Raw genomic sequence first — 23,369 nt, forward strand, 5'->3', positions numbered from 1 at the left:
GGTATGTTCTTTTGGGATTTTCAGAAACTGGCAATCCAAATGAGTCAAAAACTGTTATGCCAGAAGTCTAGTGAGGCAGTGGTACTTTGAGTATGTTAATGGTCACTGTCACAGAATCTCTCCTCCTTCTGTGTTTAGTTAAAAAGGTGTGTCTTGAAGTCCCACAGACTTCCCTGCAGGTGGGGCAGCTGGATTGACTCTGGGTTCCAAATCTCTGGATCCTCCTCTGGGCTCCGACTTCCTGCCAGGTGGGACAGGGCTTCAGCCCACCTTTGACTGCGCAGGGAACCTTCTCCCTCTGGCTCCACGGGGAGACTTCTGCTAAATTCAAGCAGTCTTTATTGAAGAAAAGTCCCTGTTCTAAATGGCACTTTGGAGACAGGCACATTCTTCGCGTAACTGGTCTGTCCCAGCCCTGGGTGCCCGCTCCCCCTCTCGGTTTGGACTGCTGGCCTGAAGGGGCCTGGCATGGGCAAACTTCCCAGCTCCCCTCTGGCTCCTCTGGCAGCCTTCTGCTGGTTTCAAGCAGTCTTTATTGAAGAAAGGTCCATATTCTAAAACGGCGATTCGGATACAGGCACACTCTTCCGCGTGCCCAGTCTGCCCCAGCCCTGGTTGCCCACTTCCCCTCTGGGTTCAGACTGCTGGCCAGAAGGGGCCTGGCCTGGGCAAACTTCCTGCTTACCTATGGCTCCTCCAGGAGCCTTCTGCTGGTTTCAAGCAGTCTTTACTGAAGAAAGGTCCCTATTCTAAAATGGCAATTCGGAGACAGATGCACTCTCCTGTGCGCCCTGTTGTCCCTGGCTGTGGGTGCCCGCTCCCTCTCTGGGCTCAGACTGCTGGCCAGAAGGGGCCTTGCATGGGGAAACTTCCAGCTCACCTCTGGCTTCTCCGGGAGCCTTCTGCTGATTTTAAGCAGTCTTTATTGAAGAAAGGTCCCTGTTCCCAAAAGGTGATGCGGGTACGCACTCCCCTGCGCGCCCGGTCTACCCCGGCGTTGGGTGCCCACTTCCCCTCTGTCTCCTTGGGTGCCTGCGTCCGCCTCTGACTCCTCTGGGAGCTTCTGCCAGTTTCAAACAGTCTTTACTGAAGAATGGTCCCTATTCTAAAATGGCAATTCGGAGACAGGCACACTCTTCCATGTGCCCGGTCTGCCCCAGCCTTGGGTGCCTGCTCCCTCTCTGGGCTCCGATTGCTGGCCAGAAGGAGCCTGGATTGGGCGAACTTCCCAGCTCACATCTGACTCCTCTGGGAGCCTTCTACCAGTTTCCTGTAAGATTTTCAAGTAAAAATCCATTTCTGAAAATCAGCTCAGTAAATTGACATGCCTTTTACATGAAACTCACCCTCGCCAAAACACTGCAAATTAGAGACATTATTTCATACATCTCAAATTGGAGAAAAGGTGATTTTGGGGGAAGAAGCCTGTGATCTGCTGGTATTACTAACACAGACAGAGTGGGCACCACAGAGGTGTTGTCCAGCAGAGGCATCTCACGGAAGAACAATTTCTTCCACCCCGGAACACTCACTGAGATCGGACACCAGCTGTGTGCTGGTGGACCATTTGTGACAATGAAAGGCTCGAAAATAGGAGAAATTCAAATTAACAGGGAGCGCTTGATTTTTAAACCTACTTTTTTATCATGCCACCATGCTAATATTTTATTAGTAAAATTGAGGGGAAAATAAAGAACTTTTTAAAATTGCACTTAATTTACTTACCATTTACAAGCCACAGAGGAACATAAAACATACTCACATTGCTTACAGATTTGCTGCTATCCTTAACATCTAACTGGAGGATATTTCCAATAATAAGAAGTGGCAAGAGGCCAGGTGGGAGCTTCCCTTGCCCAGAAGTCTGTTTCCAGAGAGCAAGGAGAAGCAAACAGGAGAGACAGAGCACTAAGGCCACACCCAGGTCCATTGTAGCTTTCTCTCTTATCAGAAAACAAAGGGTAAATTGTCAAACTTTTTTAACAACACCCCTGTTATTTCAACATGTGCGGCTCTGAGATACAAGAGGCCAATAGGCTTCATCTACTCATATTCTCCTCTAAGTGGCCTTTGGTCCACGGATAAAGATAAAAAGAAATTGTTCTTTAGTCTTGTTTTCTATCTCTCCAGTCATGACTCTGGACCTTTTGTTCAACTGTACTGCACTAAGGATACGTATTGAGAACTTTAAAAAAAAAAAAGAAAGAAAGAAAAACCGGATCTAAATGCAGCCAGGATTCAGACCATCTCTTGTAAATAATTTTATACCCAATGACCAAATCTCTGGACTCAAGGCCATGACCAATAGGAAATATTTTAATTTGAGGAAAATCTGTATTCTATGCCTTTATATTGAAAATAATTAAGTTCAAGCTATATTAACATAGGTTATTTCCCTGTGGAAAATGAAAGGATTTAAATATTTTTAAATATTGTATTTATACTACAGTTGTCTACATACAAGTTAGTTAAAATAACTTAAACTTCAGTGACCAAGCATACAACTAGTTAAAGTGAAATAAGTCAGAAGGAGAAATACAAATACCAGACGTGTCACTTACGTGTGGAATACAGAGAAACCAACCAAAGCTTTGGTTAAAGATAAAGCCAAATGTAAGAACTAACCCTTGAAAGCTGACCAGAGAACTGAGGCATTCTGCGTTGAGGGGATGGGGAAGTGGTGAGGACATAGCGGGAGGAAGCACAATGATTTTCGGTGGTGGATGATGAGTACTTCGATGGTGGGAGCACTGTGGTAGCATGCCTACACCCCAGCTCTTGTATGTGTGAATAAATAAAAGGAAAAAAGAATCACCATTTTATCAGTACAAGACCTTTTCTTCTAATTTCAGATTTCCCCTACCAGTTCAGTGGCATCTCATATGAAATAGCCGTCCCATCTCTATCCAATGACCAACAGGACATTAAGCTTTCTGTGGTCAGAGTAATGTAAACCTCACCTTGGCTTAGACTTGTCATGTAGGGGTTTTCGTTTTGTTAAAGGACTATATATTTTTTAAAGTTTTAGGTTCAAAGCACAACTAAACATTAAGTACAGTTCCCACATACCCCTCCCCACCCACATGAGTCTTCCCAACATTAGGAAGATCACCTCCAGAGTGATGCATTTGTAACAACTGATGTAACAACATTAACCTTATAAAGTGCACACAGGACTCCCCGGTGGCGCAGTGGTTGAGCGCTGGGTTGCGAGGCTGCTCACCGCCACTGCGGCACCAGTTCCATCACCAGCTGTTCCCCGGCCACTGGAGGAGGGTCCCACATGGTGCGCAGACCTCACCTGCCGCCAGCTGCTCCCCTCAGCAGTGTACTTCAGTCCTTCTGCCTGCTCTGCTCCCCGCTCTGGCTCTGGTGAATTCTCTCACCCTCCCGCACTTCTGACTGTACCCAGTGTTTATATGTATAAACAAACAAACAAACAAACAAACAAATAAATCTTAAAAAAAAATAAAGTGCATAGTGTTCCCTCAAGTGTTGTATAGTCTATGGATTTTGATAATATAGGAGGGCATGTATCCAACATTATAGTATCACACAGAATATGTTCACTGTCCTAAAAATCCTGGGCTCCATTTCTCACCATTCCTCTATCTCACTCTGACAACCACTGATCAGTGGTTCAGACAGAACTACAGCTCACATCATACTCAAACACCAACACCCAAGGAAACCAGTCAGAGCAAGGCATAGAAAAATACAAATTCGGGTCACCCAGTGCAGCACTGTGAAGCTGTCTGCAGCCCCACAGCGCCGGTTCAATTCTCACAAGGTCAGGGAGATACCCACATGGGGGGGCAGACCTCTCCTGTCTCACCTGCTGCTCCCCTCAGCAGTATACTTTGATCCGTCTGCCTGTTGTGTTCCCCACTTGTCTCTGGTGAATCTTCTCACCCTCCCGCATATCTGACCAGTACCCAGTTCTTGTATAAAAATGAATAAACTTTTTTAAAAAAATCCAAATTCCATGAAAAGGCCCAAGATCTTTCCCAGTCACTCCCCTTCCTCAAAGTTAACAATGCTCTGGATTCTAGCACCACAGATTACTTTTGCCTCATCTAGAACTCGATAGAGATAGACACTTTTGAATTGCTAATATCATATTTTTCTTCAGATGAAGCTGCTCCTGAACACATTCTCGCACTTGCATTTCCAAATCGCAAGTAATTCTAGGTGACATGCTGGTCTACCCTCAAGATTTTGTCCTTTTCTGTGCATGGTCTCTTTGTAAAATATTTTCTTCCATCTGCTAACTGCATTATACACAAAGGAATGAAAGCATGAGAACTGGTTCATCACATTGTGAGTTTTATTTAGAACATGCAAAAGAAAAATGTCTGTATTACATACACCAGTCATCTCACTGTTACACTGATGACACAGAACTAACTACTCAACCAGATTACGTGTTTGCATTTGAGATGCCCAATACAATGTTACAGAGCAGGAGAATATCTCTATCTGTTAAGTGAAACATGTATCTGTTTAGTGAAACTGGAAATCCTCCTTTAGTGGAGATGGATGTTCTTGCCTGGATCCTGACAGAATGGGGTGATGAGTAGAGGAGAGGTTGGAGATGACTTTTCCAGAAAGGGAAGGGAGACAAAAGGAGATGACAGGGGCATCAGGTGAGTGGGAGATGTGGACATCACAGCAGAAGCCTCACAAAGGAATGAAGCAGATCTGGTAAGGAGGAGGCAGAGAAGCCAACCCATTGACAACTGCGGTGGTGTCAATGTCCTTGGGGTCAACAACAGACTTCAAGGTAAACTTCTGTAAGATGGTGGTCAGGAATAAAAACAGCTCCATGCGGGCCAGGCCCTCTCCTGCACATGCCCGTTTTCCTGAAAATAACAAGCGCACAGAGGAGATGATCCTTGAACACTGTGTTTCTGACGTCAGAAAAGGAATGTATAACATACTGGATGGTATCACTTACAAGGAGAATACAGAGAAACCAAACAAAAGGTCAAGAAAAGTCAAAACTGGCAGCTGAACACAGAACTCAGCCACACAACACAGGACGGGAAGGGAACTGGAGAAGGAGCAAAAGAGGGAAGGGATGAATCCAAGGGATATGGTGATGGCTGGCGGGTGATACAGTGGCAGGAGAACTATGGGGAATACGATGATGTATTGGAAAGTGGAAATGGAAAAAAGAGAAAGGGAATTTCAATAAATAATTGATGACAGGGTGAATGGATGGATGGAACGGGATGGTTGGATATAATTGGACAAAGGGTTGAAACACGTGCTCTGACTTGAATGTTAAAGGAACAGGTACCCTCCTTACAACAAATGTTTACTCAGTATCAGCACTGTACTGAATAGTTCATTAAGGATTCTCAAATTATAACTGCCTGTTTGACACCTCAATTTTCCAGCCATATCTTTCTAGAAACACATATTTTGGCCGTGCTTTCTTCTGCATGGATCTGGTGGCTCATGATCTTCTCATTCTTCACTGTCTCAGTTCTGCACTCCACATAGACCTGCTCTCTGCCACTCTCCAATGCACCGCAAAGTTTTATATTACAGTGCTGTTCCTTTGGCAAGATGCATGACTCTTATATTTTCAGGCCCTCATACTAAATCATTTCTGAATTTGAAGAATTGGATCAATTCCCCAGTTCTGCAGTGATCTGGCTCAACGAGAAGACTGCATCATGAGGAGGGAAAGTGCATGGACACAGGGTTCGGTGCTCCTGCTAACAGACAAGCGCATCTGCACCAGCCTTGGAGAGGGTACTGTGGAAGCTCCTAACAATCCTCACAAGGTGTCTTGTCCTCTGATGCACAAAGAATACAAAAGACACACTACCTGCTGAAAAAGCCATGAAGTAGTCACTCTTCTTAAAGTTGCCACTCTCGTCCAGGAAGTGACCAGGGTCAAACACCTCTGGGTTGGGGAATTCTTTGCTATCATGCAGCACAGAAGTCAGCGACACCAATATGGTGGTGCCCTGGAAGAAAAGATTTAAAATGTCTTCTGAAGCCGTGGAGCTTCATGAAAAACCACAAGTCATTTAGTTCAATCTTAGCATCTGAAGATTAAAAAAAGCCTAACACCATGAAGGAAAGGGCATTTTAAGTCAGCCAGAATAAGTAATAACAAGAACGAGCATATGACCAGTGGCCGTGATGCTGCTAAGTGGCACCTGAAGTAGTGAGTGCCCGGACCCTCAGGTGCCAGGCCTCTGAAGTCATTCTGTTCATCATATTTAGACCTGGGGGTATTTCCTCGTCAGTACCTTGATTTTATCATTTCACTGTTTACTCATCTCATATATGGATTATGCTTACAAATGGAAATCTCTGTCTAAGCTTGAAATGTCTGCAGTTATCCATAGACCTGTTGTAATCAGACAATCAAATTAAAAATAACTTATGTGATAATAAAGTAAGTACAGTAGCAACTACACTGTCTTTATCACTGTGCCAGCAAGTGGTTTCTATTAATTCAAAAATATGGGGTATGGAGCTAGAAGGAATTATGCTCACTGAAATAAGCCAGAAGGAGAAAGAAAAATATCAGATGATTTCACTTATAACAGGAATGTAGGGGAACCAAATAAGGCATCAGTGTAAAAAAAAAAATAATAACAGTACAAACCACAACAAAGCAAAAACAGACAATTATAAACCAGAGACATACTGCAGGGTAGGAGGAGGGAGAGGCGTGAGAAGGATGGAGGGAGGAGCACAGGAGACTGTGGTGATGGTGCATGTGTACCATAGGGAAGGAAATTCTAGGGGTACTCAATCTGAGGGGGTGGGGAAAGCAAATATTGTCTAAAAAAATGTTAAAAATGATAAACGTTAAAATAAAAAAATATATAGGATATATTTCATCATAGATTGATCCCAGCCACAGACAGAAAGGATGACAAAAAGAGGAATATAGTCATTTTGCAACAACTATCTTATGATCATGAATTCAACTGATTGTTATCAAAGGATTTAGGATTGGATGAACGGTTAGGTAGCACCATACTCACAATCTGGCAGGTACCATGATATTATGTGGGGAACATAGCATGGCCAAAATGGAATAAGTGGCTTCATGTGCCCTCAGCTGCCTCACTGGGTTTCAGTGGGACATTCAGAGCACTATGTACTTCTCTGGGCAAAATCATAATGGGAAGCTAGTCCCTAGGAAACTTCGCACAACATAACTCTGAGGAATATTTTTATGACCACAGCCAGACTCTTCACAAAGCTGAATGAACTGAAAGAAACAAACAGAGCAAAGGCAACTGACCCAGAAGAATAAATGGAAAAGACAAGCAAACTATTTGTGGTTCCTTGATGGAATATAAAGAAAAGAAAAGTTATTCTGGGATAGTTTAGGGAAGCTGGGAACACTACATAGGCTGCACATTAAACATTATTTCATAATGGTAACTCTTGTGAAATCTGCTTTTCTGTCTATAAATCGTTATTTGGATATATACATTGAAGACCTGGGGTATGCAGGGTAGATGGTTTCATCCATTATATATACATGTATATACCTTTAATGTGTTCAGATTTTTTAAAATTTAATGCAAATTTGGAGAAAATTCCATTCCCTAAGTTTACCATATAAAAATTCTATATCTCTATTGGAAAAATTATTCTGTTTATATTGAAATAATCAAATATGAAAAACGTTTTTAAGATACAAAAAAGCAAAAAAAAAAAAATACAGCCAATATAATCTCATCAAGTGTTGTTCAAACAATGGATACTCATACAGAAGCATGACCACTACTTCACCACTGCTTTTGCATGAGTAAAAATTAGTTGAATGGATCAGTATGAAACATAGGAACTAAAATGATAAGTTTCAAAAATAGATGAAGGTAAACCTTGGACCCTGTGCTGGAAAATTGGGTACCAAAAAACCACAAATCACCTCACATCATTTCAAAGTGTGCTGTTAGACAGAGAAAAATAACAACCCATGTGCAATCAAGTCTATCCTATGTCTTTGGTTGACCCTGGACGTAAGCATTTTCCATTGAAAAAAACTGAGGCAGAATAAATGTCTTTGGTACATGAAAAGTGTATGAAGTCTAAACTTGGGCTTTCATAAAATTGAGAAGTAGTCACTCACATTTGTTTACAAATGTCTGTGATGGATTCCCTGCTACAATGACAGATGTCAACACTGTCATCAGATACTCCAAGCCCCATAAAATTTGAAATGTTTAAAATCTGGCCCACTAGGGAAAGTTTTTTTTACCAGCTTCTGTCTTAGACTGTACCTTGATCCGTGGATCCGGTTTGGATTAGAAAACAGTATGTCAATGGTAGAAGGCACACACAGCCCTGCAGTGCTGCCTAGTCTATGTCAGTATATCCCCAAAAAGGGGGAATGATCATTCCCAATTGGGGCAGATGGGAAATATGTACAATCCTACTTAGCCCAGTGCCCTATTGTTATTGGCCTTGAAATAGCAGAATGAGTTCAATTAAATATTGCTCTTTGACCCCATATTCAAAAAGAACTCTTCTCATTTGGTGAAAACAGTGAATTTGATCCTAACCCCTGGAACAAACTGTAATCATCAGGAAAGTACACCACCAATCACAAATGTCTCTTACACATATAAATAGAAAGGTGCTATTATCAAAATTTGGTCTCAAACAGAAACAACGCAAAACCCATCAACCTGCCACATATATGATTTTTATAATTTGCTCATCTAGTCCAGAGGATTGGACCCATGCTGTGAAAAGAGGAACTTCTGAGTAGAATCATGAGGTCAGTAAAAGAACAACCAACCTACCTTGGGGATGAGATAGTTCCTGAATCTGATGTCATGGGTCACTGCATGGGGCAGGGTCATGGGGAGGAGGTCAATGTATCTCTGGACCTCGTGCACCAAGGCTTCCATGTAGGGCATGTGGCCCTTGTCCTGCATGCTGGGGCTCCGGTGTCTGCCAATCACACGTTCTATCTCCTCCTGCGCCTTAGCTGACAAAACACAAGTAAGACTGATGAGAACACCTATCACATCTGCATATCAGTTAAGGGACACATGAAGCATTGTATCAGTCTCACAACATTAAAAACTTCAACCCTGTGCCAAGAAACACACCTAGACCTAGAGGGATAATAGCCACAATATAGATACATATAACTCTCTTATAAGCTAGGATTAAGGTATAAATTTAATACTTATATATTAGCACAAATGCAAATTTCCTATCTATAATGCCAGAGTTGTTCACTCTCTGGACTTTATTCTCCTACTGCTGAATTTCAGGAAACAAGCTAGAAAAGGAGCTAAGATTCTCTGAATTCAAGAAATAGATTTTCTTACTTAACCTATTTCCACCTGCCAGTTTCTCTGAGTGTAAGGTCTTTTCTTTTTCTTTTTTTTTTTATATAAGAACCAGGGTACAGACCAGATGCATGGGAGGGTGAGAAGATTCACCAGAAACAGAGTGGGGAGCAGCACAGGCAGACTGATGAAATACACTGCTGAGGGGAGCAGCGGGCGTAACAGGAGAGGTCTGCAGTGCCATCTGGGACCCTCGCTGCAGAGGCTGCGGACAGCTTCACAGTGTGGAGATCAACCGCATTCAACAGCAGGGGAGGTCCAGAGGGCAAGGTCTTTTAGGTTCAGCTTCTCTACATAATTTTTTAAATTCTTATTTATTTATTTATTTATACAAGCACTGGGTACAGTCTGAAGCGTGGGAGGGTGAGAGAATTCACCAGAGCCAAAGCGGGGAACAGAACAGGCAGACTGACGAAATACACTGCTGAGGGGAGTAGTGGGTGTGACAGGAGAAGTCTGCGTGCCATGTGGGACCCTCGCCCGCGGCTGGGGATCGAACTGGTGCTGCAGAAGCTGCGGGCAGCTTCGCAGCCCGGTACTCAACCGCTGCGCCACCAGGGGAGGCCCCCAACTTCTCTACATATTAAACTTCTCTCATTCTATTGGATCAAAACAAATACCTGATAAAACGAGTTGTGGAGGGAATCTGGGCAGGGAAAGTTACCTTCTGCCTACTTCTCCTCTTTCTTTTTTGACTCTCCCAAATGCTACAACCTAGAGGGATACAAATGACTTCTTCATATATGTCTTCTTCTGACATTTACATGACAACTTCCACCTTTCTACTAAGTCACCATCACTGATCAAAATGCTATTTGTGTTTTAGAAACTGTATTTGTTAACTGTTTCCTGAGTTAGTCTGTCCAGATTTCAAGGACACATTCTCATTTTTCATTGGCTATAGTCATTTCAGCAGGTTCCTCACAGGATAATATAATGTTTCTATCCATAATGCATAACTGCAACTTATTAAATGTAAAACATAAAGATCTTTGTAAAAGACAGAAAAGCACGGACCCACAAAATTCATTTTGGCAAATATCACGTTACTGGACACATACTTCTGAATTCAAAACCTTCATGCACATCTTAAGACTGAGTAGTAGAAACACACATATGTGATTTAATTTTTTGACCACTTCCTTGACTGCAGAAATTATCTCAGGCAGACAACAAGATTTCAAAGCTTTCCACTTATGTTTAATAGGGAAATTTTCATTTTTTTTAACCCAGCTTTAGAACATGCATTTTCAGAATAGGAGAGATCTCAGATAATTTACCTATTTTCAAAGGGACCTTTTCTTAGGAAAACCAATATGCAGTCCCAGGTTGATTCATATGGACGTGCTTGCCACAAATAAGCTCCCGTGAAATGCAATCACTACCTGATGGCTTTTCTGACTGCCCATGGAGACTTCATTCCTATTCATCCTCCCATATTATATAAAGATGTCCCATTATTATATCTTCATTACACTTGGGAACATTAAGCTCGTCAGATAGATAATGAAATAATGAAGGTTCTCTAAGAGAAACAGGAGGCAATGAGCACTTGCAGTGTCTATCAGCAACTTCCCTGAAACTCACCCTGCCCACCACATTAGTCATACCTGTGACCTCTGGGTGCTTCAGCAGCAGGAGGAGAGCATATCTCAGGGTGGTGCTCGTAGTCTCTGTCCCAGCTCCAAACAGATCAAATACAGTAACTGCCAAGGATTCTAGAGTTAATTCCAAGTCTTGATTGTGTTTTTCCTAGGAATGATGAAATGACAAATTATTTTGCCAGAATTATAGTTAGTCCAAAAATACTCAGACTGTTATGAATTTTTCACCAAAATATCAACTGCATGTTCAGTTCTAAAAAAATTCCCATATGGTATTCAAAACACTGGAAGTCAGTAGATTCAAGTATCATTTTCTACTGCCTCACATGTAAGGCAAGCAAGGTATATCAAACTCTTCACTGGCTTCTTTACAGAAATTACATTATGCTAAATTCATAATGAAATACAAGGGAACCAGAACATCCAAAACAACACTGAAATTAGTATCTAGAAACAAGATGAATGTATTCCACTTAATTAGCTGTTTAATTTTATGACTTCCGGAGGGGCGGAGCAACATGGCGGCGAGGAGACGCTGCGAGTAAGATCTCCCATTAAAAAAAGTTAATAGGGAGGAAAAGCGGCAGGTCCCAGTGAGAACTGGGACACGGAAGATAAACGGACGACTCCAGCAAACTGCCCGAAGAAGAAAGTTGCCATAAAAGAGGACGAGAAGGGAGGGAAGCGCAGAACCCTGCTCCCCTCCCCCGCCCACAGAGGCGGCACTCTCCGACCGGCAGAGACCAGGGAAACAACAAACCAAAACGCCCAACAAGAAAAACGGATGCAGCAAGCGTGACTGTGAGTGGAAAGGAACTATTTCAGCCACCACACCCCGTGAACGGGAGCTGAGGCGAACCCTGCAGGATCCGCCGCGGAGGTGAGCTCCACGCGCCATTAAAAAGAGCCCCGCCCCCCAGGAGGAGACCAGCACCAGCACACAGCCCCGGCCACCCGGTAAGCTTGCGCGAAAGCGGCGCTCGGATTGCAGCTGCCCAGGTCCCCGCGCCTGCGACCTAGGCTTGCAGGGAGACAGCGGAGGCCCTCCCTGAGTGAGCAGGAACAAGGTGCCCAGGCAGGGGAGCGGGATTCAAAAGGCGCCATTCCCGCGCCACTGATCTGGGCTACAGCCCGCGTCCTGGAACTGAGGGCTTTGGAACTGAGACCCGGGCGGAGGCCCTCCCTGAGTGAGCAGGAACAAGGCGCCCAGGCAGGGGAGCGGGATTCAAAAGGCGCCATTCCTGCACCACTGATCTGGGCTACAGCCCGCGTCCTGGAACTGAGGGCTTTGGAACTGAGACCCGGGGCACGAAATTAGGGGCGTGGGTTCCCCACGACGGTGGGGCACAAGGCAGACAGAGCACCCCAAAGCTGTTGAGGTGTACCCTACCATCCCCGCTCTGCTCCCTGTCCCACGGGGTGGAAAATCAGCTCCCCAAGGCCTCTAGGAGAGATCTCTGGTGCCACCTGGCGACTTGGCCCCAGCACAGGCTACTGAAGGAGCTAGTGGCCAGCTGGGGAGTTAGCCCACACCGGGCCCCTTCTGAACAAGTAGTCTGAGCCCACAGGGAGAGCGAGCACCCACAGCCGGGGCAGACCAGGCGCGCAGAAGAGTGTGCCTGAGACCAGAAGCGCAGGGAGTGTGTCCCACATCACCATTTTAGAACAGGGACATTTCTTCAGTAAAGACTACCTGCAGAAGGCTTCCTCAGGAGCCAGAGGTGAGCGGGGGAAGTTCGCCCACGCCAGACCCCCTCTGGCCTGCAGTCCAAGCCCAGAGGGGAGCAGGAACCCACCGCCGGGGCAGACCAGGCGCACAGGGGAGTGTGTCCCCACATCGGCATTTTAGAACAGGGACCTTTCTCCAGTAAAGGCTGCTTGAAACTGACAGATGACTCCTGGAAGAACCAGAGGGGAACAGAGAAGCCCACCCAAGATGCCGGCCAGTCCCAACAACACAGTGTCCCAACGCATACGGCAAATTAGAAAACAGACAGTAGGGAGGAGAAGAACCACACGCAACCTAGCAACTCTCCAGAGAAAAAGCACACCACAAAAAGAAAGCCAGCCCCCAGATTGCAACGACAATAACTTGGAAGAATTTCTGAGCCTTCCAGAAACAGAATTTAAAATTGCCGTGATTAAAAAACTGACAGAAGTCATAAAGGAAAACAATGATAAGGGAAAAATAATCAACGATCAGAAGAATGCAATTGAGTCCCTAGAGAGGGAAAACAATGGTCAGAAGAAAGAAATTGAGTCCCTAAAGAGGGAAGTAAAAGAAATGCAGAAGATCAAAGAATTAATGGAAGAACTAAAGAATTCTGGGAAAAGCCATGAAAGCAGAATAGATGAAATGGAAGAACGAATAAGTAATCTTGAAGACACAGAAATAAAAAGAACCAAAACAGAAAAGGAAAGAGAAGTACGAAGGAAAAAGAACGAAGAAAGACTTCGGGAACTATCTGACTCCATGAGGAAAGGAAATATAAGAGTTATAGGAATACCAGAAGGAGAGGAGAGAGATGTAGGAACAGAGAAAATATTCAAAGAGATAATTGAAGAGAACTTCCCAAATGTGAAGAAGGAGCTGAAAATTGATATACAAGAAGCAAGAAGAACACCAAACTTCCACGACGAAAGGAAAAATACAGCAAGACACATAATAGTAAAGCTCCCAAGAATCCAGGACAAGGAAAAAATAATGAAGCTGGCAAGAGGGAAGAAACAGATAACATTCAAAGGAAAACCAATCAGGCTGACATCAGACTTCTCCGAAGAAACACTACGGGCAAGGAGAGAGTGGAGGGACATAGTCAACAGACTCCAAGAAAACAGATGCCAACCAAGAATACTCTATCCCGCAAAGCTCTCCTTCCTCTTTGAAGAAAGAATATGGACCTTCCCAGACAAACAGAAACTCCGGAATTTCATTGCAACTAAACCCCCACTCCAAAAAATACTACAAGGAGTCCTAAAGCCAGAACCTCAGAGCGACGAATAACAATGAAAGAAGGCCAAAAAAAAAAAAAGTTATTAAAAGAATAAATAAATAAAATCAAAGGAAAGACAAACACAATGGCAAATACAGATGTTAACATATCAATATTAACTCTAAATGTAAATGGACTAAACTCTTCAATAAAAAGACACAGAGTTGCAGCCTGGATTAAGAAACAAAACCCAACCTTTTGCTGTCTCCAGGAAACACATTTAGCTACAAAAGATAAAAATAGGCTCAAAGTTAAAGGATGGAAAACAATCCTACAAGCAAATGGACCAAAAAAGAAAGCAGGAACAGCTATACTTATATCAGATAAAACAGATTTCAAACTCAAAAAGATAAAAAGAGACCCCAATGGTCACTACATTATGATCAAGGGGACAATACTTCAAGAAGAAATAACACCCATTAACATATACTCACCAAACGAAGGAGCACCAAAATATATCAGACAACTGTTGTCCTCTCTGAAAACAGACATCAGAGAAAACACATACGTAGTGGGAGACTTCAACACACCACTATCAACAATGGATAGATCAACAAGACAAAAAATAAGTAAAGAAACCAAAGCTCTAAATAAAGACCTAGAGCAATTGGGCTTAACAGACATCTATAGAACACTAAACCCCAAAAAAACGGAGTACACATTTTTCTCAAGCGCACACGGATCATTCTCCAGGATCGATCACATACTGGGGCACAAGACAAACATCAACAGATACACCAAGATTGAAATCATATCAACCATCTTTTCTGACCATGAAGGCATCAAACTAGAAATAAACTATAAAAAGAAGGCAAGGAACTTTCCTACCTCATGGAGATTAAAAACCACACTACTGGAAGACCATTGGACTAATGAGGAGATCAAAGAAGAAATTAAAAAATTTTTTGAATTGAACGACAAGGAGGACACCAATATCCTAAATGTATGGGATGCAGCAAAAGCAGTAATAAGAGGAAAATATATAGCAATAGAAGCTCACATCAAGAAACAAGAAAGAACGCAAAGAAACAACCTAATCTCGAAGCTCAAAGATCTAGAAAAAGAACAACAAAAAAACCCCAAAACCAGTAGAAGAAAAGAAATAATAAAAACCAAAGCAGAAATAAATGAAATTGAAACTAAAAAAACAATCCAAAAGATCAATGAAACCAAGAGCTGGTTCTTTGAAAAAAATCAATAAAATAGACAAACCCCTAGCCAGGCTCACAAAGGAAAAAAGGGAGAAAGCACAAATAAACAGGATCATCAATGAAAGAGGAGAAATCACAACGGACACAGCAGAAATCAAAAGAATAATCAGTAACTACTATGATCAGTTATATGGAAACAAGTTCAACAATCTAGAGGAGATGGACAAATTCCTACAACTCTACAATCACCCAAAGCTAGATAAAGAAGAAATAGAACACCTAAACAGACCAATTACAATTAGCGAAATTGAAATGGTAATCAAAAACCTCCCCAAAAACAAAAGCCCAGGACCTGATGGATTTACAAATGAATTCTACCAAACATTCAGAGACGAATTAGTGCCTATCCTTCACAAACTCTTCCAAAAAATTGAGAAGGAAGGGACAATACCAAACACGTTTTATGAAGCCAACATTACACTAATACCAAAACCGAACAAGGACAACACAAAAAAGGAAAACTACAGGCCAATCTCCCTAATGAACACTGATGCAAAAATCCTCAATAAAATTTTAGCTATCAGAATCCAACAATGTATCCATAAGGTAATTCACCACGACCAAGTAGGATTCATTCCAGGGGCACAAGGATGGTTTAACATCCGAAAATCAATCAACGTTATCCAACACATCAACAAAAAGAAATATAAAAACCATATGATAATATCAATAGATGCTGAGAAAGCTTTCGACAAAGTGCAACACCCATTCATGATAAAAGCCCTTGAAATTCTTGGGATACAAGGAACATACCTCAACATCATAAAGGCCATCTATGACAAGCCAACAGCCAGTATCATTCTCAATGGTGAAAAGCTGAAAGCAATTCCATTAAGATCTGGAACAAGACAAGGATGTCCACTCTCACCATTGCTTTTCAATATAATACTGGAAGTCCTAGCCAGGGCAATAAGACAAGAGAAAGACATCCAAGGAATCCAAATAGGAAAAGAAGAAGTCAAACTATCACTATTTGCAGACGATATGATATTATACATAGAGAACCCCAAAAACTCCACAGAAAAGCTAATTCAACTCATCAATCAGTTCAGTAAAGTGGCAGGATACAAAATCAACACGCAAAAGTCAGTAGCCTTCCTATACACAAACAATAAATCTGAAGAAGAAGAAATCAAAAAGACCATCCCTTTTGTTATTGAAACAAAAAAAATCAAATATTTGGGAATAAATCTAACAAAAGAGGTAAAGGACCTATACAAAGAAAACTATAAAACACTGTTAAAAGAAATAGAAGAAGACACAAAGAAATGGAGAGACATCCCCTGCTCATGGATTGGAAGAATAAACATTATTAAAATGGCCATCCTTCCAAAAGCAATATACAGATTCAATGCTATTCCAATCAAAATTTCAATGTCATTCTTCAAAGAAATAGAACAATTATTGATGAAATTCATATGGAATCACAAAAAACCCCGAATAGCCAAAGCTCTCCTGAAAAAAAAAGAAGGGAATGGAGGCATCAGACTCCCAGACTTCAAACTATACTACAAAGCCATAATCATCAAAACTGCATGGTATTGGAACAAGAACAGACATACAGACCAATGGAATCGAATAGAAAATCCAGAAATAAACCCACAGGTTTATGGTCAACTAATCTTTGACAAAGGAGCAAAGACTATGCATTGGAGCAAAGAAAGTTTATTCAATAAATGGTGCTGGGAAAACTGGGTCGCTACATGCAAAAGAATGAAGCTTGACCACCACCTCACACCATACACAAAAATCAACTCAAAATGGATTAAAGAACTAGCATAAGACCTGAAACCATAAAATATATAGAAGGAAATATAGGCGAAACACTACGTGATTTGCACATCAAAGACATCTTTACAGACACATCACCCAAAGCAGTGATAGTGAAGGCAAAGATAAACAGCTGGGACTATATCAAATTAAAGAGCTTTTGCACAGCAAAGGAGACAATAACAAAAACAAAGAGAAACCCCACCAACTGGGAGAACATTTTTGCACCCAACACTAATGATAAAGGACTGATCACAAAAATCTGCAAAGAGCTGATGAGTCTCAACAACAACAAAGAAAATAATCCAGTCAAAAAATGGGCAGAAGAGCTTAAAAGAAACTTTTCTGAAGAGGAAATGCAAATGGCCAACAGGCATATGAAAAAATGTTCAACATCACTTGTCATCAGGGAAATGCAAATCAAAACTACCATGAGATACCATCTCACACCAGTGAGAATGGCACATATTAAAAAAACTAGCAACAACAAATGTTGGCGAGGGTGTGGAGAAAAAGGAACTCTTCTGCACTGTTGGTGGGAGTGCAAACTGGTCCAACCACTGTGGAAAGCTGTGTGGAGATTTCTGGACCTACTAAACATAGAGCTTCCATATGACCCAGCAATTCCACTCCTAGGTATTTACCCAAAGGACACAGAAACATCAATTCCAAAGAACACCTGCACCCCTATGTTTATAGCAGCACTGTTTACAATAGCTAAGCTTTGGAAACAACCCAAATGCCCAAAAATAGATGACTGGATCAAGAAGATGTGGTACATATATACCATGGAATATTACTCAGCATTCAAAAAAGATAAACACATGCAATTTGCTGCAACATGGATGGCGCTGGAAGGGATCATGCTCAGCGAAATAAGCCAAAAAGAAAAAGAAAAATACCGGATGGTCTCACTCATAGCAGGAATCTAGAAAACTTAAATAAGGGACCAGGAAAATGAATAACTATAAGAAAGTGAAAATCAAAATCAACAAAAAACTATGAACCAGAGACACTTTTAGGGGGGCGGGGGCGGGAGGGGAGGGATTGGGGTCAGAATGGGGGGCTGCTATTGTATGGGGAATATAACAATAAAATTTATAAAAAAAAAAAAAAAAAAGTTTTTCAGTTTTTAGCTGTTAGGAATAAAATTACTATGACTGTTGTTGAACAAAAAAAAAAAAAAATAATAATTTTATGACTTCCATAATACTTAGTGTACAGGCACATACAATGTAGGTATGAAAGAGCTTGGAAGGCTTAGCCACTGACCATTGAAACATCCCTGATAAATACAGAACAATTCCATGAACCATAATATACACAAGCAATTAAGTAGAAAAACAACTGTCATTAATTTTTACCTTTTCCATTTTGATAAGGAAACAATCAATAAAGTCGCGAGGATTACTAATATCAAGAGAGGCTTTGTGTTCCAATGTTTTCTCCAAAACATAACTTTTTATATATGCACTATTTTTCAATATTTTTTTATGACTCCCAGGAAAGAAGTCAAGGAGAATAGGGAACATATTACAGATCTAGAAGAGAAAATTAGAGTTTACTCAATAAAAAAAATTACTGAAAACTTATATGACATAGACAAGGCTTGGGTAGAGACTACATTATAAATACTCATAAAATGTGGTCTATATCTTGAGGAAAATTTTTATCTTACACATGCATAATTTTATAGACAGCTAAGAAAGTTGGAGAGAGACATTTCTGATCAGGGTATCATTTTCCATTCTCAAACATCACACTTATACTACAAGCTAATTTTATGTAAATTCCCTTTTTGCTTAGGTCAATACTGGAAATATGGATGGCATAAATTACTATGACTAAGACAACAGAGATGAAGAAAGGTTGGGGAACCTTATATAAAGCTCGGCATAGTCTCAGCCATTTCTATATATGTTTAGTAGCTGCAAACACAGAATCTGTACTTGAGAACAGGGAGAGTACTGAAGATACCAGGAAACACACCTCAACATTTTATGTGTAACGTAACTGCACAATTGTAGTGAAGTGACATTTTCTAGACATATCATTATGTATCAGGCAGTCTACAAAACACATTGGAACAGCACAGGGGAAATTGTGAGATTTGTTATGGGCTAGTTACCATAAAATCAATCAATTCATCATCCCCAAAACAAGTACCTTCACAGGTAGGATCCCATTTGATGCATCAAACACCCCAGCCCTAATATGTGTTCCTTGCAGCTTCTACTGTCTCGACTATTCTTCCTCCTTGAAAGAGATATTCTTTTTCTTCCTAAATTTGCCTATTTCTGCCAGCAGTGTGAATTAGACTTCTTGAGAGTTAACAGGATGACAGAGTTCTGGGGAATGGAAGTCTTTCAACAAGGACCTGGGGTCTATTTCATTCTTTGGACATGGTTTGAGGAAGTTACCAAAGAACATGGAATCTGGGTTTTGGAGTGTAGTAGAAACAATACGAAATAGTGTCAATAGGATTGGATCCAGCTCTGTGTTCTGAGAATATGATTTCTTTTGTATCTTTAATTGTCTAGGCCATCATTCCCAGATGACCACTCTCTCAGGCTGAATCTATCTTGGCAGGACTGTGGTGCTCACACATTCAGTTCACAGCTTGGTGCATGAGGAGATTTGGATTTCTTAGACAAAAGAACGTAAACAATTCCTCTGAAAAAAGGATCAGGACCTCACCTGCATCCATGGAGAGCTCAAAATCAATACATTTTCATTAAATCTTTCCATTATGTTTAAAAGCATTGGATCTTTATAATCAAAACGATTCTGGAAAATTATTGAGCAGATTATATTGCAGGGTGCACAGGCCAAGATAAAAGTTGGATCACAGGGTGACGCTAAAAAATCAGAAACAATTTGAAAACACTATTAAACAAAATACATACAGACACACACACATATATACAGATAGGAAAACACTTTGTTTTTAGATAACAGGAAAAAATATTTAAGAAAGTTCATTCCCTTTATATAAATTCCTTTAATAGTAAGAGACATCATTTATAAAAGAAACATATCAGTGAATGTAGACTAGTGCAGGATCTATGGAAAACAGCATGGAGGTTTCTCCAAATATTGAATAATAGATCTACCATATAATCCAGCAATCTCTTTCCTAAGTGTCACCAAAGAATGCAAAAACACTAATTTGAAGGGGTATATGCACTCTACGTTTACTGTAGCACTATTTACAATAGCCATGGTTGGATATAACCTAAGTATCTATCACCAGATGATGGATAATGAAAATGGGATATGTATACATGAGGGAATACTACTCAACTAGTATTCAGGTCTGAAATCTTGCCACGAGAGACAACATAGGTGGAAAGGAGAGGATTATGCTTAAAAAAGAAGTCACAATAAAAGATCCACTGGATGATTTCATGCATATGAGAATATAAAGAAACAAAGCAAAGGAACAGACCCAAACACACCCTTGAAATCTAATTGCAGAACTAGGCTACCAGAAAGTAAGGTAAAAGAGGGGAGGAAAGGAGGAAGGAGCTCATGTACATGGTGAAGGATTAAGGGAGGTTGGGTGTGAAGCATGGTGTGGCAACATACGATGGCAGCACTGTGAAGCTATAGCCCTAAAGCATACACAGTGTTTTCAATCATGGTCTACATAACAATGATCATAAAAATTGAAATCAACCTATCACTTTTTCATTAACCTGGGACATATGGTTCAACCTATCTAGTAAATAGTGGTTATTTTTGAATATTCAATTACTTCCATTGTCTTTGTTCATACACTTTCCAATCAGGTTGACTTAATAATAGGCAAATGGAAAGAAAATAACAAAAAAAATTATTGTTAAGATTTATTTTATTTCTTTATGCATACAAGAGCAGAGGTGTAGCCCAGAGGTGTGGAGGGTAAGAGGGTCTACCAGAGACAGAGTGGGGAGCAGAACTAGCAAACTGACTGAAACACACTGCTGAGGGGAGCAGGGGACAAGGTAGGAGAGGTCTGCTGAGCCATGTGGGTAATTTCCTGACTGGGAATGGCTTCAGTGTAGTGCTGACACTTAACCCCTTGAGCCACCAGTGAGGCCTTAAAACCATTTTTATATAACTATTAATAAAATTATCAGTGTTGTACCTCACTTGTACGCTAAGTCTACAGAGTTAAGCTTCCATACAGATAGAGGGAATAGTTAAGGACTTGAAAGCTTTTTGTTTAATAAATAAATACAGGAAAATACACAGTATCAGCAGAGGGCAAAGAAAGAGAGGGAAAGATTATGGGTAAACTCATGTACTTGAAAGAATAAATACAAAAGAGTCGGACACATCAATTTGACCTACAAGAAACTAAACAAGTGAATAGAAATTATAAAACACTGGGCCTCCCTGGTGGCGCGAGCAGTTGAGCACCGCACTATGAAGCTGTCCACAGTCTCTGCAGTGCTGGTTCAATCCTGGCCAGAATCCCACATGACGAAGCAGACCTCTCCTTTCCCGCCTGCTGCTCCCCTCAGGAGTGTATTTCGTCAGTCTTCCTGTTCTGTTCCCAGCTCTGTCCCGGTGAATCCGCTCACCCTCCCATGCATATGGCCTGTACCCAGATTCTTGTATAAAAAATAAATAAATCTTAAAAAAAAAAAAAGAAAGAAATTATAGGATACTTTGTTCAAAGCAGAAATCAAAAGAGAAATTTGCATTTCCAATATAAATCCCAGGAAACTCAAACCAAAAATGAAAATTGTTAGTTTTCATTTTTTCACATCACTGGAAATAAACTACCTTCCCTAGAAATCAAATATCCATCATTTCTACTCACCAGCAACAATTATTTATTTGGGAAAAGTTATGCTACATGAACTTGTAAGATTATGTTCAGTAAGAAGAAAAACAGTAGTATTTTCATTGATTTTTGAAATTTTTCCAGTCTAGGTTAGGTCAATTCTACACTCAGTAAAGAAACAGGTTTATTACCTTGGTAAGAGATCGGCAAACCCCATTGTGGCAACTTAATCACCACTGAAAGATTGTTTAAGGTGAAGGTCTAAAATTCACCCCTGTAGATATCATTACGAAAGATTTGAATCAATGTATTGCATAACAGTGACATCAAGAAATTGGCAGAATAGAAAGTGCCAGCCATTATTCAAGCATGAAAACACTGATTTAGCAATGACAGAGAGTCTGAAAATCTCCTAGCACATTTTGTGAAACCAGCTAAGGAGTTGCAGTACTACAGGGGAGCACAAATTTCAAGCACCCATTACAACAAAACCCATAGCCTCACTAACTGTGAAGGTGTACACAGTGTCACACAGAAATTTCATGTATAAATAAAGAAAATTCAGACTCTCCTGGAAAATCTAACTAGGAATACTTGGCAGGACTTTGCCTTACAAAAAGGCAGTCCATAAAGACAGGGAAATTGTACATTTACTTAAATGTCGGATCCCCACAAAATTAAAAAAAAAAACACAAGAATTCAGGAAACATCTCTCAGAACAGGTCTGAAAGAAATATCAGAAAGTGATCCCTTAGATAGTAGCAATTACCTGCATAAGGAATTTTGAAAAGTGAGAAAGTATTTCCTAATGAAATTAAATGAGAAACCATAATTGCTTAGATTAGCAAAAGGACATGCCTATCTGATTAAAATCTATCAACAGACGGCATTATTATTGGCCAAAACTACAGACCTGGTCTGGGGCAGTGTCTATCATAAGGGTGTGAGTTCTGTCCATATTAAACACATCGAGTGAAGTGAAAACACATGTCACTTGCTTCCCGAGGTCACTCCCACTACATGCTTGGCTGGCAGCCCTGGTGAAATGTGCTGCAGTATGAAACACCGCTCTCTCACTCATTCAGAAAATGACTCAAAATATTCCTCGTGATTTCTCATTTAAAAACAGACTTCAGGAGAAAAACAGATGAAAGGACCTTTGATACCTACACTGTACACACAATTATGAATGAACACATACACACACTCATGAACACGCACACACACACACACAGCATACATACACAAATGCTCCTGACTCTGTGCTTCAAACTCTCTGTCTCCACACAAGGCTAAACAACCACCACCCCTAAAGGAAGATTTGGGCCACCCTGATGTGTCCCCTAGGATGACACTAGAGAATACAGTGTGTTAAGGTCACAGCGACTGAGCAGAGAATCACCCACCACTGGTTTTTCTCAACTCCTCCACGAGGTAGCGGGCTTCCTCTTGAATTCGGTCCTCAATGCTCCTCTTCCCCATCCCAAAATTCCGCAGGGTCATGAGGGAGAAACGGCGCATCTCCTTCCATTTCTTTCCATTGCTGAAAACAACTCCTAACAGAGGGTAAATATAAACAGGGATGGGGTCCTAGGGAAGAAGAAAGCTGACACTTGACAGGGGATGGACAAAGAATATTTAGGAGATCTTCAAGCCCCATTTTCTGT

General features: G+C 41.1%; 1 protein-coding gene across 5 annotated transcripts in view; it reads right to left on the reverse strand.

The window, feature by feature from the left end:
- Nucleotides 1-4,680: 4,680 nt before the first annotated feature.
- The window catches only part of LOC311179106 (cytochrome P450 2C9-like), a gene marked incomplete at both ends in the record, with an annotated part of 54,623 nt that continues 35,934 nt past the window's right edge, over nucleotides 4,681-23,369 (reverse strand). For 3 of the 5 annotated variants that reach the window (XM_084246032.1, XM_084246028.1, XM_084246031.1), the window contains 7 exons: nucleotides 4,681-4,862; nucleotides 5,840-5,981; nucleotides 8,793-8,980; nucleotides 10,961-11,102; nucleotides 18,293-18,469; nucleotides 19,626-19,786; nucleotides 23,109-23,258. In XM_084246032.1, the coding sequence (XP_084102158.1) occupies nucleotides 4,681-4,862; nucleotides 5,840-5,981; nucleotides 8,793-8,980; nucleotides 10,961-11,102; nucleotides 18,293-18,469; nucleotides 19,626-19,786; nucleotides 23,109-23,258 (1,142 nt within the window). The remainder of the gene's footprint in view (nucleotides 4,863-5,839; nucleotides 5,982-8,792; nucleotides 8,981-10,960; nucleotides 11,103-18,292; nucleotides 18,470-19,625; nucleotides 19,787-23,108; nucleotides 23,259-23,369) is intronic. The other 2 variants (XM_084246034.1, XM_084246033.1) reach the window with 1 other exon arrangement.

Source organism: Talpa europaea (assembly GCF_964194135.1).
Source record: "Talpa europaea genome assembly, chromosome: 10".
In the NCBI taxonomy this organism is placed as follows: domain Eukaryota; kingdom Metazoa; phylum Chordata; class Mammalia; order Eulipotyphla; family Talpidae; genus Talpa; species Talpa europaea.